The 17,962-nt window shown below is 42.7% G+C and overlaps 1 protein-coding gene across 4 annotated transcripts in view; it reads right to left on the minus strand.

Moving 5' to 3' along the window:
• Positions 1-17,962, minus strand: part of MITF (melanocyte inducing transcription factor) — a 192,932-nt gene that overhangs the window by 131,844 nt on the left and 43,126 nt on the right. Inside the window, exon 1 of one of the 4 annotated variants that reach the window (XM_061618659.1) lies at positions 10,754-10,921. The exons of the other annotated variants lie outside the window; for them this stretch is intronic. Within the exon in view, the coding sequence (XP_061474643.1) occupies positions 10,754-10,770 (17 nt within the window). The 5' untranslated portion in view covers positions 10,771-10,921. Of the gene's footprint in view, positions 1-10,753; positions 10,922-17,962 lie in introns of those variants that run through there. 4 annotated transcript variants of the gene reach the window in all.

A 17,962-nucleotide genomic window follows, 5' to 3' on the forward strand; every position in this document is an offset into this window, starting at 1 on the left:
GGGATGCTAAAAAAGAATTTGAGGAGCACATTGCTAAGAACATAAAAACCAACAACAAAAAATTCTATAAATACATTCAAAGCAGGAGACCATCTAGGGAGACAATTGGACCCTTGGATGATAAGGGAGTCAAAGGTGTCCTAAAGAACGATAAGGAGATTGCAGAGAAGCTAAATGAATTCTTTGCATCTGTCTTCACAGTGGAAGATATAGGGCAGATCCCTGAACCTGAACTAACATTTGCAGGAAGGGATTCTGAGGAACTGAGACAAATAGTGGTAACGAGAGAGGAAGTTCTAGGCTTAATGGACAATATAAAAACTGACAAATCACCGGGCCTGGATGGCATCCACCCGAGAGTTCTCAAAGAACTCAAATGTGAAATTGCTGATCTGCTAACTAAAATATGTAACTTGTCCCTTGGGTCCTCCTCCGTGCCTGAGGACTGGAAAGTGGCAAATGTAACGCCAATATTCAAAAAGGGATCCAGAGGGGATCCCGGAAATTACAGGCCAGTTAGCTTAACTTCTGTCCCTGGAAAACCGGTAGAAAGTATGATTAAAGCTAGATTAACTAAGCACATAGAAGAACAAGCCTTGCTGAAGCAGAGCCAGCATGGCTTCTGCAAGGGAAAGTCCTGTCTCAGTAACCTATCAGAATTCTTTGAGAGTGTCAACAAGCATATAGATAGAGGTGATCCAGTGGACATAGTGTACTTAGACTTTCAAAAAGCGTTTGACAAGGTACCTCACCAAAGGCTTCTGAGGAAGCTTAGCAGTCATGGAATAAGAGGAGAGGTCCTCTTGTGGATAAGGAATTGGTTAACAAGCAGAAAGCAGAGAGTAGGAATAAACGGACAGTTCTCCCAATGGAGGGCTGTAGAAAGTGGAGTCCCTCAAGGATCGGTATTGGGACCTGTACTTTTCAACTTGTTCATTAATGACCTAGAATTAGGAGTGAGCAGTCAAGTGGCCAAGTTTGCTGACAACACTAAATTGTTCAGGGTTGTTAAAACAAAAAGGGATTGCGAAGAGCTCCAAAAAGACCTCTCCAAACTGAGTGAATGGGCAGAAAAATGGCAAATGCAATTCAATATAAACAAGTGTAAAATTATGCATATTGGAGCAAAAAATCTGAATTTCACATATACGCTCATGGGGTCTGAACTGGCAGTGACCGACCAGGAGAGAGACCTCGGGGTTGTAGCGGACAGCACGATGAAAATGTCGACCCAGTGTGCGGCAGCTGTGAAAAAGGCAAATTCCATGCTAGCGATAATTAGGAAAGGTATTGAAAATAAAACAGCCGATATCATAATGCCGTTGTATAAATCTATGGTGCGGCCGCATTTGGAATACTGTGTACAGTTCTGGTCGCCTCATCTCAAAAAGGATATTCTAGAGTTGGAAAAGGTTCAGAAGAGGGCAACCAGAATGATCAAGGGGATGGAGCGACTCCCTTACGAGGAAAGGTTGCAGCATTTGGGGCTTTTTAGTTTAGAGAAAAGGCGGGTCAGAGGAGACATGATAGAAGTGTATAAAATTATGCATGGCATTGAGAAAGTGGATAGAGAAAAGTTCTTCTCCCTCTCTCATAATACTAGAACTCGTGGACATTCAAAGAAGCTGAATGTTGGAAGATTCAGAACAGACAAAAGGAAGTACTTCTTTACTCAGCGCATAGTTAAACTATGGAATTTGCTCCCACAAGATGCAGTAATGGCCACCAGCTTGGATGGCTTTAAAAGAAGATTAGACAAATTCATGGAGGACAGGGCTATCAACGGCTACTAGCCATGATGGCTGTGCTCTGCCACCCTAGTCAGAGGCAGCATGCTTCTGAAAACCAGTTGCCGGAAGCCTCAGGAGGGGAGAGTGTTCTTGCACTCGGGTCCTGCTTGCGGGCTTTCCCCAGGCACCTGGTTGGCCACTGTGACAACAGGATGCTGGACTAGATGGGCCACTGGCCTGATCCAGCAGGCTCTTCTTATGTTCTTATGTTCTTAACAGGTATTGATGTTACAACAAATGACATTACCCATCACCTGAAACTTTCCTCCTGTTTGCAGGCCCCACCCTAGAATTCCCCCTCTCCATGTTTACATCTCCATTTTTGCTCCTGCCTAAAAATTTTGAACTCTCATATTTGGAGGTTTTGGTTTAGCCTTAACTTTAAGAACACATTTGCAACATTCCAACACATGTTTTCAGAATATGTATGTGTATTCAAACCATTTCCACCATACTTTGGAATGCCTGTTTATATTCATGCACAGTCAAAATAGAAACTGAGGATGTAAAATGAAGAAGTGATTTGGTAATAATGGGAAAATTCCGTTTATGAGAAGGCATGAAAGACACAGCAAGCCACACAAAGAAGTGGATTGAAGGGGCAATAAAAGTGCAGGCGTAATGTGCAATGCGGATGGGTAGAAAGGTCATGAAGTTCAAAACAGAAGAATGTTGCAAATCAGGTGAGGAATACTTGAGTGTACAGTCTTTAAATGGTCATTTACTTTCTCAAGGTCTCCATGCACAGAGAGTTATTCATAAAAATTACGAGACCTACAGAATTGAGCATTTCTACCACAACATTACCACTGTTTGTACCAAGACACATTTAAGCAACTACTGGTTGTGGAACATACAGTTTCAAATACTTAGCAGGGAGAGAGATGGAAAGCACATCACAAATTATTCAGCACAGTACAGAGCTTGCACCCAAATCAACTGAGATACAAAAGAAATATGCACCAAGATCAAACTCTGTTTTTAGTAAGTACCATTCCAGGTGATTCGCTAGGATGATACAAATACAGAAAATATGCTGGCTAACTGTGATGCAAAGTCTCTCCCTGCAACCCACAAGCTTTACTACTAAGCAGAGTTGTAATAGTTAAGCTTTTTGAGGATGCAACATGGGGCCTGATCAGATGCCAGTATAATGTGGATCTGATGCTTTTTGCATATCCTTTTAATTTAGACCATTTACATGACATTTTTGCCAACGTAAGTACATTCAGCTGCTTTTGCCTTTAAATCCGGATTAAATCGATGCGACAAAACCCCGAAATTGCTTTTAAAATCCGCACCCGCCTCGGTGGGCTTCTACCGTGTATTACCTTTTAAGCGCCTTTTTTTGGCTGTGCAGTTTCTTCGCCATTAGATCCCCCCTTTTCTCCACCCCTTTAACTGTCTCTGGGGGTCATTTTGTTTCCTGCCATTGACGAAGCAACTTCCGGTCGCACTTGCCTTCCTTTCTCCCACTTTCTCCCGCTTCCCCACAATACATTTCCTCCCTCGCTCCTTTAAATAAAATCACATTCATCCAAATTATTCACCCTTGAATTTCTGTGAAAGCTCTCTGCATGTGATGTGAGCGGGTTTTTTCCCTACCCCTTCATTCTCTCTCTTCTGCAGTGACACCAACAACACCCCGACGGTAGCAGGGAAGAGCTTCCTTCCTGGGGAAATCTTGCTCACCCCGCTGCCAGAGGGGGAGACTCCCCTTCAGCCTTGGCCGTCTCTCTCGCTTGAGCTGTGGGGGGGGGATCCTGCAAGCTGCTACATGTCACTCGCTGGAGCTACACCCAGGTTTGGAGCATGCGCAGCCACAGCAAGATGAGGCTGGCGAAGGTGCCACTAGGGTAATTTATAAGCACCCAAAAGCGCAGGGGAAAGGGGAACTGCCTTGGCATCTCATCCCAGCATCTGCTCCACTCATCCCACTCATGGAGAGCGATAATATTAAACAGTCAATGCTTCCTTTAGTAGCTGCTTTTAATGTCTCTCTAAAGATAATTGTTTGGGGTTTTTTTATGTTTCCCAGAACGCATGCTGAGGATTGTCCCAGGGTGCCAAAGGCACACCAATCTCGCACAGCGACAGCCTAACAGCCACAGGTGGGAGCAGGGGGACGGGAGAAAGCCTGCACCACAGGGAAGGGGGGCAGCTGTAGGCAATTCCCTTTCTTTCAAGCACCTATTCCTCCCTTCATTTAGAGAAACACCGCCCCTTCCCCGCCTCCACAGTTAACATTCTAATGTGTGGGCATGGCAACAAGGAAATGCTAATAGCAACAAATGTGCATGCGTGTGAATGCTAAAAAGAAAAACAGCCAATTTATTCATAGCGAGGGCGGAAGTATGTGAACTGTCAAAATCAATCACGATGGAAATAGCAGCGTCTTTAATGTGGATCTTGGCTCATATGTAAACCAGCCCATGGACTCAGGGCTAATGCCCAAGTATTGTGGGCCCTTGGCATAGTGCCAACCAGGTCTCCCTCCTGGTGCTGGTGGACCCTTCTGATGTTAGGCACTGCATATTGGGGAATCCACCAGGGCAGATAACAGCCTAGAACAGAGGCGAGCCTGGCTCAGCCCCCATAATAAGCACTGCCTTCACTAGATAAGCACATCAGTGGGGAGGAAGCAACTGGTGGTGGAGGCAATGATAACAGTGCCAGGCCATGCTGCAACTTTGATGGAGACAGAGGTCCCAATGGCAGTGAGGCAACACCTCAAGCATGGGCCTTTCCAAGCCCCAGGGCACTCAGATATATCCCAATCATGCCAGCCCAAGACACCAGCCCTGCATGGTTTCATTCTTGAGAATTTATAATAAATGCATTAGGGGAGACAGGGAAATGCGCAAACTGATTTTCTTAGCCACAAGATCATCTTAATGATATATACTTTATTTAATGCATTATTAATAATGCAGTAATGCATTATTGATTTTAACTTTTATTGTTTCATTTGTTTACTGTGTTTTTAAAAAGTTCTTGATAAGCCACTGTGAGAGGCACCATATAAACATCAACTACAAAATGGGGAGGGCGAAAGTCTTGTGTCAGTATCAGTGGCATCACTAGGGGGTGCGGGGGGGGCGAACTGCACCGGGTGACACCATCCGAGGGGGTGACACCCAGAGCCGCCCCGCCCCTAGGCACCGGGAAGCGGGGCAGTTGCAGGGACCCAGGGAACCAGCAGCAGCAACGATGAAGGGCGCGCCAGAGAGGGGGAGAGAGAGATAAGCGACCCCCTGCCCCCAGCCAATAAGCTGCGAGGGCCCACCCCCAGAGGAGAGGCAGTCTGCGGGGCCAATCGGCTGCGCCCTCCCATTTTACCTACCGCCCAGGTAGGTCTGTGTGAGAGAGATTAAAAGAGCGGGGGGGCAGGGAGGGAGGGAGAAAGAGCGCTCCTTGTCGCCTGGCAACCACGCCCCTCCCTCCCGCACTGGGTGACGCAAACCCTAGTGACACCACTGGTCAGTATCAATGAAACACTTACTGTTTCCCTACTTAGAAGCTAATCTCAGTGTTCAGAATGTTTTGTAATGTATGAATGCCATTGGTGACTTATGTTCTTGTTAGAAAAATGTAATGTGTGAAGTAGGACCAAAGTGGAATGGGTGGAAGGTGTTTGGTCCTCTTCAGTTTCTCTTTCAAAATGAAGGATTAACTGACAGATGTACATATCTCCAAATCTTGTGGAAATACCCAACTTCCCCTCTTTATCACAAACTGACTCTTGTCTCAAACTTTAAATAACCACAACCTCTGTGCCTTTCACAAAATAACACTTTTTAAAAATGGCTAATAGAAAAGCAATATAGGGCAGAGCTGGAAAGGAGTGGACATAAAGATTTAAACTGAGGTGGAAAAGTAAGCAGCTTTCAAAAAAAGGACCAGTTGTGTTTGCCAGCACAAATTGTTTAGCATTCACTTTACACAGAATTTGCATTTTAAAGACAAAGAAGGAAAATGACTCCAGTGGGAAATCAGGAGGTCATCGTGGCCAATATGTACATCATATTCAATGAAACCACCATGTAGCCTAATGAAAAGGCCAATTTTAATTCTTTAGCTTCTTAGCAATCAGTAAAGGTTGCACAGGATCTATAGCAACACAAGCCCTCTTTGTCTTTCAGTATGAACACATAAAAGGGGTATCAGCATGAGCTCCGCCCCCTAATCACTCATCTGTGTTGGCCACACACCCTGCCTAATACTCTTATTGGCATCAGTCTAAAGGATGCCTAACATGCATGCACATGTACATGCATAGAGCTCCTCCCTCTATTGGACACACAAACTCTGATGGACCAAGTTTCACATGCTCCTTGGAAGGAGCTCTACACCCATGCATCCATATATGCATACGACCCCCTTCAGATTGATGTTGATCATGTGATTGGCTGGGAGCATGGCTGAAGAGTGCATCAAAATCTAGGGGTGGGCTTGTGCATTGATCTTAAATTAATAAATTATTTGTTTCAGTTGCACATTTACTGGAGCATCGCTGCTCCAGCTATCACCACATATCCTTTTACATTTTAAAATCACTCATCAATGCATTTTTTAGAAAGCAGCACTGTATTACTTTTAAATTCAAGACTAGAAGGAATACATCAACAAGTCATTTGAAGACAACACAACACCATTGCATGTTGTCCATGCACTGGTAATGTTAGCATGTACATTTCACAAAGAAGGAAAACCAGCCATGAAAGGGTTAACTGACAGTAAAGAGTAAATCAAAACCCTCAGGCGATACAGATGCAGACCCTAAATCACCTAATGACTAAATGACCGTGATGGGCTATAAAGACAGGAAAAGAAAAGGATGTGTTTTTGTGTGTGTGGGGAAGTAAAGAGGAGAAAGACGGACTGTGTAACTTGTGTATTCGATGCTGGAACTGCTTTATGTTATTCTGCTGATAAAAGACTGTATATTTCTACACGTGAGTTGCATTATTCTTGGCAAGGTGCAAAGCAAGGGAGTGACTACAGTCGGGTACGCCAGTGTATGTCTGCCAGAGCAAACACCAACAGGTAACTTCCAGGCTGGATTACTGTAATGCGCTGTATGTGGGGCTACCCTTGAGATTGGTCTGGAAATTGCAGCTGGTCCAAAATGCAAAGGAGAGATTGCTCACTGGGGCAGGGTATTGCCAACATATCACCCTGCTGCTGAAAGAATTGTACTGGCTACCTATTAGCTACCAGACTAAGTTCAAGGTTCTAGTTTTGGTGTACAAAGCCCTATACAGCTTGGGACCAGGATACCTGAAAGACTCTTATTCCTTATATACCCAGTCTCCTGCAGATACCATCTTATCAGGAGGTCCGTTCCGCACAACTTAGGAAACGACCTTTAATGTAATGGCACCTACCCTTTGGAATTCCTTCCTCTTAAATATTAGACAGGCACCATCTCTACTATATTTTCCTGTGCCTACTGAAGACCTTCCTCTTTTAACAAGGCTTTTAAGCTGAGACCTTAGCCCAGTCTGCACCTGTGGTGGAGTTGCTTTTTAATATGTTTTTAAACCTTTTCTTTTTTTTAAAAAAGAGGTTTTTTAAGCTTTTAAAAAAAATGTTTTTAAAGACGTTTTAATATATTTTAGAGTCTGTTTTTATGATGTTTTAAAGTATTTTTAGTGCTTTTGTTTGCCACCCTGGGCTCCTACTAGGAGGATGGTTTGGGTATAAATCAAATAAATAAATAAAATAAACACAAATGAGGATTCACCACAGTGAGTTTTGTTGGTTTCTCCATAAAATAAGCAAAGAGCAATTTGAAGTGTCTCTTTTGAAAATTAAAACAACATTAAATACTACTAAATACTACAGGCATTTAGTCTCAAAAGGTAGCAGGTCTCAAGTAATACAACTGCAAAAGCCCTAAGCAGAACAGCACTCCAGCATTCCAGTCTGCTTTCCATCTGACATTACTCAGCCCACCAGTTGTTGCCATACATACAGAGATTATAGATCTCTCCAGTACTTCTGAAGAATTAATAATCCCCATTCAAGACCACTTATGCTGTGATCCTTTGTGTGTACCACAAGCCCCTTTAGGCAATAGACATATCTACAGTAGAGTTTACCTCTCCCCCAATAGCTACTTTTGGAAGTATAGCTTTCAAAAACATCCTACTAAGCAAAGACCAAGCTCTCTGAGTGGATGCAGTGCCAGAGAAGCTCTTTGTGCAATGCTCATTATATGAGGCTCTGCTTTAGGATTTACCGCTGAATATGTTTGACCAGAGCTTAGAACTTTCTATATGCAATACAGAAGTAAAAGCAAAAGGAGAATGGTTTGAATCTTATTTTATCTGCATAAATTCCAGCTGGACATTTTGCAATCACCAGTGTGAAGAAATAACTCCACAATTTATTGAGGGGATCATGAAACGGCAGCAGAAAACAGATAAAGGGGCAAAGCTCTTCCATGAGGTTGCAAGAGGGAATCCCATGTAAGTGAAAACTGTTGAGGATGAGGGAATGCAAGCCCTTCAGGATTTACTGCTTACAGATAAGGAGTGTCTTGGAGGGCAGGGACAGAGGAAGCTGGAAACTGAAGTTTAAAAACTAACCTACTATTTCAAGTGTGTTTTTACATGACTGCAAAGTTCAGTTCCAAGCACAAGCTGACTTCACTGACATCTCTAGTATATGCCTAAAGTTGAAAACATACCTGGGATATCTTCAAGACAAGCACACATAAGCAAAAGAGCATCTGAAAAAGGCTTTGAAAAAATTAAGCCACTTTGATGTAGGCCGAGATATTTTCAGAAAATGCTGCAATTTCGAAAGAGTTCCATGAAAAATCTAGCACACAAGTGCAATTCATAACAGCCCACTAGACTCTCCTTGCTTGGCTCCATGGTGGTTTCCGTGAACTAGAATAGTTACAAAGAGGCACCACAGTAGTTTGAAGTGTAAATAATCAAATTCTGAGTGACATTTCAAAACATCATGAAAATAAGCCTAGCAAATGTTTCAGGAAACTGTCTCCAAAAGTTAGTCTCACCCTTTTTGGAAGAGAAAAAAATGGGAGGCGGTTACCGTCACAAGAAAAGAAGAGTTCCATTCATGCTATGAACCACATAAAATGATGCTAGATGGTTCTGCTGCACTTGTTATCAAAGACATCAGAACTGCAAAGCCGGATAGAAAGCAAACCTTTGTTTCTTACTAAGGAGACTTTGCAACTGATGGGTGTTCTAAGGTCTTTAAGGTGCTGAGTAGACCTCTTAGACCTGACATTCCCAAGGCTACTTTCTCTCCTAAATTACATGAGGTGCTTTGGTGGATTTATTAATAAAAGTATTTATGTACCGCCCTCTCATAAAGCATTAGGGCAATGTATAGCAACATAAACACATCTAAAAACAGTACAAAACAATCATTGAAATGACTAGCTACTAAAACAAAAACAAAAAAACTTTTAAACATTTAAACAACAGGGTTAGATTCAGAGAAATGTGAGAAAAGATCCATGCATGCAAAGGGCTTTCCTGTCACCTCCTCGTCATTGTAGCCACCTGCATTTCATTAAAATTTGCTCTAGTGGGGTTGGGGGATCCTCCAGAGCACTATTGAATTGGATGCAAGGGGCAAAAACGTAGGAAGGATGAAAAGGCAGAATGCAGACGGGGGGACAGATGCCTCGTGCAAGTGCCTTTCCATTCACACAAGGCACCTTTGGATTGGATCAGACCCTTAACATTAACATTATATATATATTGCAAAAGATATTTTTATGATATTTTTTATGTACATGTGCATGTTTTTCAAATGATGTTTTGGGAATGCTTGCACACGGAAGCACAGAGTTCTACTGGCACAACAGGACTTCCCCTTCCTCTCCTCTTCCCACATGTCCCTAAAATCTGCCAAACTTCAGGAGCAGATTTTGAGGGTGCACAGGATCTGCAGGGCAGAGAAAAGGAGGAGATCATTCTCATGCACAGGTGGAAGTATGTTGCGCAAACAGAACAGCAACACAACTCAGACACAAAAGCACAAAATATGTACATAAATAATCCCAGCTTCACATAAGTAAATAAACAAACAAATCCCCAATATCAGACCAGAACATCTACCCCAACACTGAATAAAGAGGCAGGGGAGGATGAAATCAAGTACTAGAGATTTGATGCTGCCTTTGAGTCCCATGTTCAAGCCAATACTCACTACTTGATTACAAAGTCCACTCCAGAGCCCCTTACACATTTTATTCTTCCTCCTTCTGGTCTTAGTTCTGACCCAACCTTAAGGCTGCAATCCTACACATACTTCCCTGAAAACAAGCTCCCATTGAGTTTAGCTAAGCTTCCTTCCAAGCAGACAAGTCTAGAATTACACTTTAATCCTCTCACAGGCCAATTACTTGCCTTGTCTGAGACTCTCCCTGGACTGACACTGCTAGCGTCTTTATTTAGCTGATTTTAAACCTCCAAATGGCTCAGCTCTTCAAACACGATTCGTTTCATCAGAGGAACTCCCCTTGTCCCTCTGTATACAGACTTGCTCTCCTGTCCTTTACAACTCTAATGCTTTAGCACAAGTTTGGATCCCAGAGATCTGTGCACTCATTGGTCCATCAAAACAAACACTGACCTGGATTCCTGACAAGGGTTAGTGGAGTGACCCACATTTCCCTCTCTGCCTTCACACTCCTAAAGTACCTTGCTCCACATGTGCTCCACATGGATGCCCTGGTGCATGTCCTACAATAACTGAGGAAGCCTTGCCCATCCAAAGGATACCATATTCTGCTTGTCCAGGTTTCAAACTTTGCATGCTTTAATGAAACTGGGGAGCCTTTCACAAAACATCCAGTATCCTCTTAAACGCAAGAGAAGAAAACAGAACTCTATTGCCAATTATGCCTCTGAATACCAGTGGCTGGAAACCACAAGAGGGGAGAGTGCTGTAGCACTCAGGTTCTGCTTACTTACAGGCCTCCCAGAGGCATCTGATTGGCCACTGTGAGAACAGATGCTGGACTTGAGGCACCTTTGATCTGATCTACCAGGACTCTTCTTATATTCTTACAAAGGAAACTGAAGCATAGCCACACCAGCAACAACAATTTCAACCAGTCTTTGGTCAACACTGTTTAGGTTCTTCCTCTTCAACAAGAGCTTGTTCTCAGCAAAAATGTCTTCTGCCTGGGCTTCCCTGTCCCTTTTCTTTCAAGCTGCAACTCTTAATTGGTCCTCAGCTGCTGAAGCCACCTGCATCCCTTTCCTTAATTATCCCTAGTCTAGATGAGTCTCCCAAATTGTGCAGTATAAAACAGATGTAGATGTATGACAGGCAGCTTTAAACAACATTTCAAGAGATGCTGAACAAAAGCAGATAAGGTAATTCCTTATCACTGTACATGATGGCCTGATTCATATAATCTCCCTCATCTTTTGTGTATGTGTGTGGGACAAGACAAATCACACAAACTGAGACATACCACATACAGGTCTATACATAGTGATGGGGATAGGTTATAGGTATATCACTGGCTATGTGTTTGAACTGGTCCCAAGCTAGCCAACAGCAACCTGATATGCAATTGGTTCCAATCACCTTCTCCCAGAAGCTATCAGCAGATATTTTGTCACTTGGTAAGGCTCTACTTACAACCCTCTTCCACCTTGGACCTTCAAAACATAGCCAGCCCTTTCGTAGATACAGGGCCAGCACCCGAGGCTGGCATTGTTGGGCATCTGCTGAAGTGCTGGGCAATTGCCAGGAGGTGTATCATGACTTCAGTTGCTTAAAATGGTGCAGCAGTCTGGTATGTGTCACTCACGCCTCCATAGCATTTCACCTATCAAAGATAGCTTCCACTGATTTTATGTATGGTACCGTAGCTCATTACCTTCATGTTGGTGTACAGCAAGAGTGGGGAATCTTTTGGCCTTGAGGGCCAGATCTTTATTGGTCCCCACCTCCATGGGCCAACTTTGACAAGTGGGTAGGACATCAGATTGTTGTCATGTGGGTTGCCCCATTCACCTGTCAAAGTCTCTTGCACAGTACTTCCCAAGGGCCTGACATTCAGCTGATTGTTGGGCGCTCAGGAGCAGCAGTACAAGGGACGTATATACAAGGGACTACAGCCCTATATTTGGCACTTCCCAAGCACTGAGCATGGGACTGGCAAAGCTGTTTTCTGCAGGGATCAGCTGATCAAGCAGGCTTGAACTCTGAGCCCATCAGCTGACAGGTGGTGATTTCAATCTTGCTTTCTGCAGGGATCAGCTGCAAGTTTCCCACAGGGAACTCAGTCATGCAGCCAATCCAGCTGCATTTCTACCTGCATCCCACCTGACATTTGGAGGAAATGGCCTTGCAGGCCAAATTTGTCCTACAAGCCCGATGTATGCCACCCCTAGTGTATGTTGTGTCCAAATAGGCTAACTGTTTTCACAGCTATGATTATTTCTCCAGAAATAGCCAAATCCATGTTGTGTAGCGATGTGTGATCTTGAAAATGACCTTCAATGTCTTTTTAGGGTGGCATTTTTTGTCATCCTAGATGCAGTTGATCTGGCATGACCACATGCATTTAAACAAGTCAACAACAATACAATTAAAATATGACACTGCAGCTGGCCTACAATTAACTGTGTGGCTTTGTCTCCAATTACTGCCACAATTTCTAAATATTTATCTAGTTTGGACATTTCACACATCAAATTACAGGAAATGAGTAGGCCAACAAATATGTAATAGACTTGAAATACTGTGTGGAATGGTTAAAATGGCACATAATTCCAAAGCCATGTTTAGGGCATAATTTTCTCACTCAAGACCTCAATCTTCACCCATCGCTGCTATTATATTATATTTATTAAAGTATTTATAAGCCACACTTTTCATAGAAGTACACCAAGATGACTTACAACATACAAATATACTATAAAATTTAAAAACCTATAAAATCATCATTCAAAACAATAAGAAAAGCATCTATAAATACTACATTGGCTGGAAAAATCATGTTTTGTAGCACAGCCCGTCATCTTAATTTTGGTGTGCAGTAGGTCCAAATTGGTTTATCACTGGCACAGCAGTAACAGTTTTCCTGAAAGTAGTGTTACCCATGCCATGCAGTGTTGTCTGAAAATGACTTCAAGGTTATTTTTAGGATGTCATCCACCTACACCTTCTTTGTCACTCTATATGCAATTGATCTGGCATGGTTGCCAGCTTTTAACACTTTGACAGTAATAGTCAACTATTTTTCTAAAGTACTTGCTAGATATTAGCTGGTACACTGTAACAAGGGGAAGGCATGGGTGCTGCATCCATTACATGCCTTGCACTCTACCTCTAGGTAGAACCTTTGACCCTCCATATATTGTTGGACACCAACTCCTATCAGCCTCAGCTGGCATGGTGGAGATGATGGGAGATGGAGTCCAGCAAGATATGGAGGACCAAAGGCTCCCCATCCCTTCTGTAGGCAGTTGTGCAGATTGGACCAAGAGGGAGAGAACAAGTTAATGCTCAGTAGGGACATCTGTAAGTGAGAAGGATGGAGGGTCCACTCAGGAAGGGTGCCCACCAAGGGCATCTTTGCCTTCCAAAGCCCACTCTTGCATGGGTGGACTTAGCTCCATCTCCTGGCCTGCTCCCCACTTGCCTCCAATCATTGACAAATACCAGTTAGATCCTGGTGCTGCAGTGGCTCATGGGGGGAGTGGAGACAGTGGCATCCTCCTAAGTACAGGCGGGCCCCACTTATACAGCAGGTTCCATTCCGGACTGCCGCCGTAAAGTGGAAATCGCCGTAAAGCGGAATCCATTGAGTATAATGGGGCGCGTCGCGCAAAAATAATGCAAAAGCGCAAAAGCGGCTTTAAAACGGGGAATTTTCTCTAACTGAAAGCTGCCACATTAGCAGAACGCTGGAGAGTGAAGCGCCGGTAAGCGGGGCCCTACTGTAGTAACACTACAGTCATCAGGATGGCTATAAGACAGGGAGAGGAAGCAAAGTCAGGGGGCTTGCAGTGGACCCACAGGTCTGCATGCATCTTTGGAGGTCTCCCAACCTTGCCACTGCTTTGCCCCAGCCCATCACAATGAGCGCAGCACTACTGTTGGAAGGATGCCAGTGTCTCCATTGCTCCTCATGAGACACTGTTGGATCCTGCCCAATCTGATCTTGCAACCAAATGTCAGAATAAACATCTTAAGCCACCACTCTGATACACTGTTTCATTTCCAATAAATTTCGCAAACTAGTGTTTCTCTTTGTGGAAGGAAAGTGAAATCCCCCTCCAATGAAAGATCTCACAATTGGGGCAGGGGTCTGAAAAGTCAGCTTAATTCTATATAGTTTTGTAGTATCATGCTAGTTCATATTCTCCAGCTCTATTAGTCAATAATAAATCCTTCGTTCATATTTTCCATGCATTGTGGGCTTCATTAGGTAGGATTTCCATTATTGTCTTTCTTAAAAGATCTGTCTGGAAGACTGACACATATTTCCCCTTAATAAATACAAGCTATATTTGTCTGTACAGCCCGGATACTGAATCTAATTGAGTAACAGTATAGAACACCCTTGATGATACAGAGTTTCTTACAAGGGGACTTCCCAATAGAAAAGGCCTATCTATTGAGAAACACAATTATCCACCCATTTAAAAAAAACACACAAAGTTCCATAGTATCTCCTTGTGTTCTTAAATAGTGCAATTATTGATGAAAACCTTTGCTAAAGGAAATTATATGTTCCTGTTACAACATTTTTGCATGTAGAGCATAACATTTAAGTAGTACAACATGTCCTAGGAAAGTCCGCTCATAAAATAAAATAACCATATCATGATTACTGCAAGTATGTTTCCTCAAATCTTTATTAAGCAAACACGATCATGAAATACTAGCTTCCTACATGGATCAGAACAACAACAAAACAAGCCAAATGTGTCATTTTTAAAAATCCTGTGATCAACCACCAGTTGATCACTAAGTCCTTACTTACTTAATAACTTATCTCATTATTTACCTCATTCCTCCTCACAGCAATCTTATGGGGTAGGTCACTTCTCCATTTTTTTCACAGAGGGAACAGTGGCACAAGCAAAGCAATGTGCTGTGTGCCATCCACCAAGATCTGGGATTTCAAGGCCAGTCCACAACATTTTGCTGCCAAAGGCAAAATACAAGATGGCACATTCTCTCTCTCCATGTACAGAGCCTGACCAGACTAGCAAAAAACCAAATGTGTCCTCCACTGCACTTGAGGGCAGCAGGCATGCTCAGGGGCTCTGGGCAAGCCATGTCGTGCAACAGCTCTTTGTCCAACATCACCTCACTACCACTTGCTCACTGTTCCACCTGGGCCTGCTCACTGCAACAAAAAAGCAGTGCCACCATGTGCCATCTGAGCAAAGCAATTCACACACAATACTTGTTGAAGTGCATGGCTTGAACTGACTGACTCCCTCAAAGACTTCTCCCAATGGCACCATCTGGTGTGTTAGGAGAAGGGATTTAGCAAGATAGACAGATAAGCACTGCCAGGGATGGGGCACCAGTTCAGGAGCATAGGAATGGCTCAGGAGAAATATCAGGAGGGCATCCATCACTGGAAGCAACTACCTTAACTCTGCCTAATAACAGGGTCAACCCTGTGGGTTTCTCCTGCCAATGTCCTACCATTTTAATGGGACTAAGCTGGCAGCCTGAAATAAACACCGTTACTCTACAACATCCAACTCTACAACATCCTTTTTGAGGTGAGATGGCTTGTCTTTTCAGCTGCTCCAGACACTCATTAAAGCAAAATGTTATAACCACCATTCATTCATCCACACACAACTAATGTAAAGTGCCCAGAAAGTAGTATTCACAATTTCTTTCCACTACAGATTGCAGCGGAATGGTCAGCTTTCCATCCTGGCAAGCATGAATTTGCTTTTCTTTCCACTCCATAATTTGAATTTCTCCATACTAAATGCATGAAATCAAAAATATAAATGAAACCCCTAAACGGCATGCTAAGAGAAACGAGGGTTGGAGTGAGAAGCTGCCTTCAAGAGGAATGCCTGACTCACACCAAGTAAACTGCTAAAAAAGGGTGATCTTCTCAAACTGAATAATTTGTATCCAATCTCTAATGCAGTATTCACATCTGAAATAATTATCTTGGACCTACTGCATAGCCCAAATATATAAAATCAGAAGGCTACCAGAGTTACCCATCACTGATGGGCCATCATTGTGCTTTTTTTAAAAAAACCTCTTCTGCTTAAGAAGAAATTACTATATGGGGAGGTGGGTAATACATTACCAATATAGCAGGTGCTATAATTAATGATATTCCATCTCAGAGAGGAATGAATCTGGGAGGTCCATTGGTTTTCCTGTTACCTTATTTAATCTTTGTATAAATCATGTTCTACCCATTTTATTGGACAACAGATTTATGCCTCCAAAACTTGGAAATGAAAAATTATCCATACTAATGTTTGCTGTTGATATGATCTTCAGTTTCCCTGTCACATTAAATATCAAATAACAACAACACTAAATTGGCTTCAAATCCCCAAATTCGGGAAATATTTCAGATAGATGAAACAGTCAGCTACTGTTTCTCCCCCAGCAATGAGAATGCCATGTGAAGCTTAGGGAAAGAGCTACTTCAATACTTAAGTGTTTTTTTTTAAGTTGCTAATTACTTTTCCATAGACTCTCAAAGAGTGAAGAAATGGGGGAGGGTCTGAATTGGTAGTGACTGACAGGAAACAAGACCTTTGGGCATTGAAGATGTTGACCCAGGGTGTGGCAGATGTGAAAAAGGCAAATTCCATGCAAGGGATCATTAGTAAAGGAATTAAAAATAAAACTGCCGATATAATCCTGTTATACAAATGTATGGTGCGACTGCATTTGGAATACCGTGTACAGTTCTGGTTGCCACACTTCAAAAAAACATACTGTAGAGTTGGAAAGGGTTCGGAAAAGGTTAACCAAAATGACGAAAGGATGAAGCAACTCCCTTATAAGGAAAGGTTGCAGCATTTGGGGCTTTTAGAGAAAAGACGAGTAAGGGGTGACATAATAGGAGTGTATAAAATTATGAAAGGAGTGTATAAAATTAGGAGTGTATAAAATTTTCTCCCTGTCTCATAACACTAGAACTCAGGGCCAGCCAATGAATGTCAGAAGATTCAGGACAGACAAAAGAAAGTTCTTCACTCAATGCATAGTTAAACCATGGAATTCACTCCCACAAGAGGCAGTGACGGCCACCAACTTGGATGACTTTAAAAGAGGTGGTTGGAGGCAGTATGCTTCTGAATACCAGTGAAATTATAGGAGGGGAGAGTGCTGTAGCGCTCGGTCCTTCATGAGGGCTTCCCATAGGCATCCGGTTGGCCACTGTGAGAACAGGATGCTGGACTAGATGGGCCATTGGCCTGATCCAACAGGCTCTTCTTATGTCATGTTCTTGTGAAACATTTTAAAATATATTTTTAAATTTATTTTCAACAGTCAAACTGTAATAATAAAACAGGTAGAGCACAAGAAAGATTCATCTGCCTATAATAAAAAGAAATGAAAGTGTTAAGCTTCATCATTGTCTTTATTTCTAGAGCCCTGTTGAAACTTTTGCATCACATCATCTGGGTGCATTGCCCTTCCATGCACACACACATTACTCCTTTTTAAATGCACATTAGCAGTGCCCCTGCAGCTTATCAATCCTTTATCACTGAAAAAGTTCCTGATTCAAGCCACCTAGATCAAAGCAAATAAATTCTGTAGTGAAGAGTTTCCATACATATGTTGCCTAGGGAGATGGTGGGCTCTCCAACACTGTAGGCCTTCAAGAGGCAGTGCGATGGCCACCTGCTGGATATGCTTTACATTGGATTCCTGAATTGAGCAGGGGGTTGGACTCAATGGCCTTATAGGCCCTTTCCAACTATACTATTATTTGATTCTATGTTTTATGCCAGAATAGTCAATGGGGGGCAGGATGGAGGAATGCTAGTTAAAAGGGTTTTAATATGTCTTTGAAACAAGAATAGCTCATGATAGCAAGAGGAACAGATTTATTATTTCAGAGAACTGCAACGACTAATTTCCAGATAGGCAGTCCTTTTAGTCTGCTGTAGCAAAACTAAATAATATGCTTGCGGCATATT

Source organism: Rhineura floridana, chromosome 3 (genome assembly GCF_030035675.1).
Source record: "Rhineura floridana isolate rRhiFlo1 chromosome 3, rRhiFlo1.hap2, whole genome shotgun sequence".
NCBI classification, from domain to species: domain Eukaryota; kingdom Metazoa; phylum Chordata; class Lepidosauria; order Squamata; family Rhineuridae; genus Rhineura; species Rhineura floridana.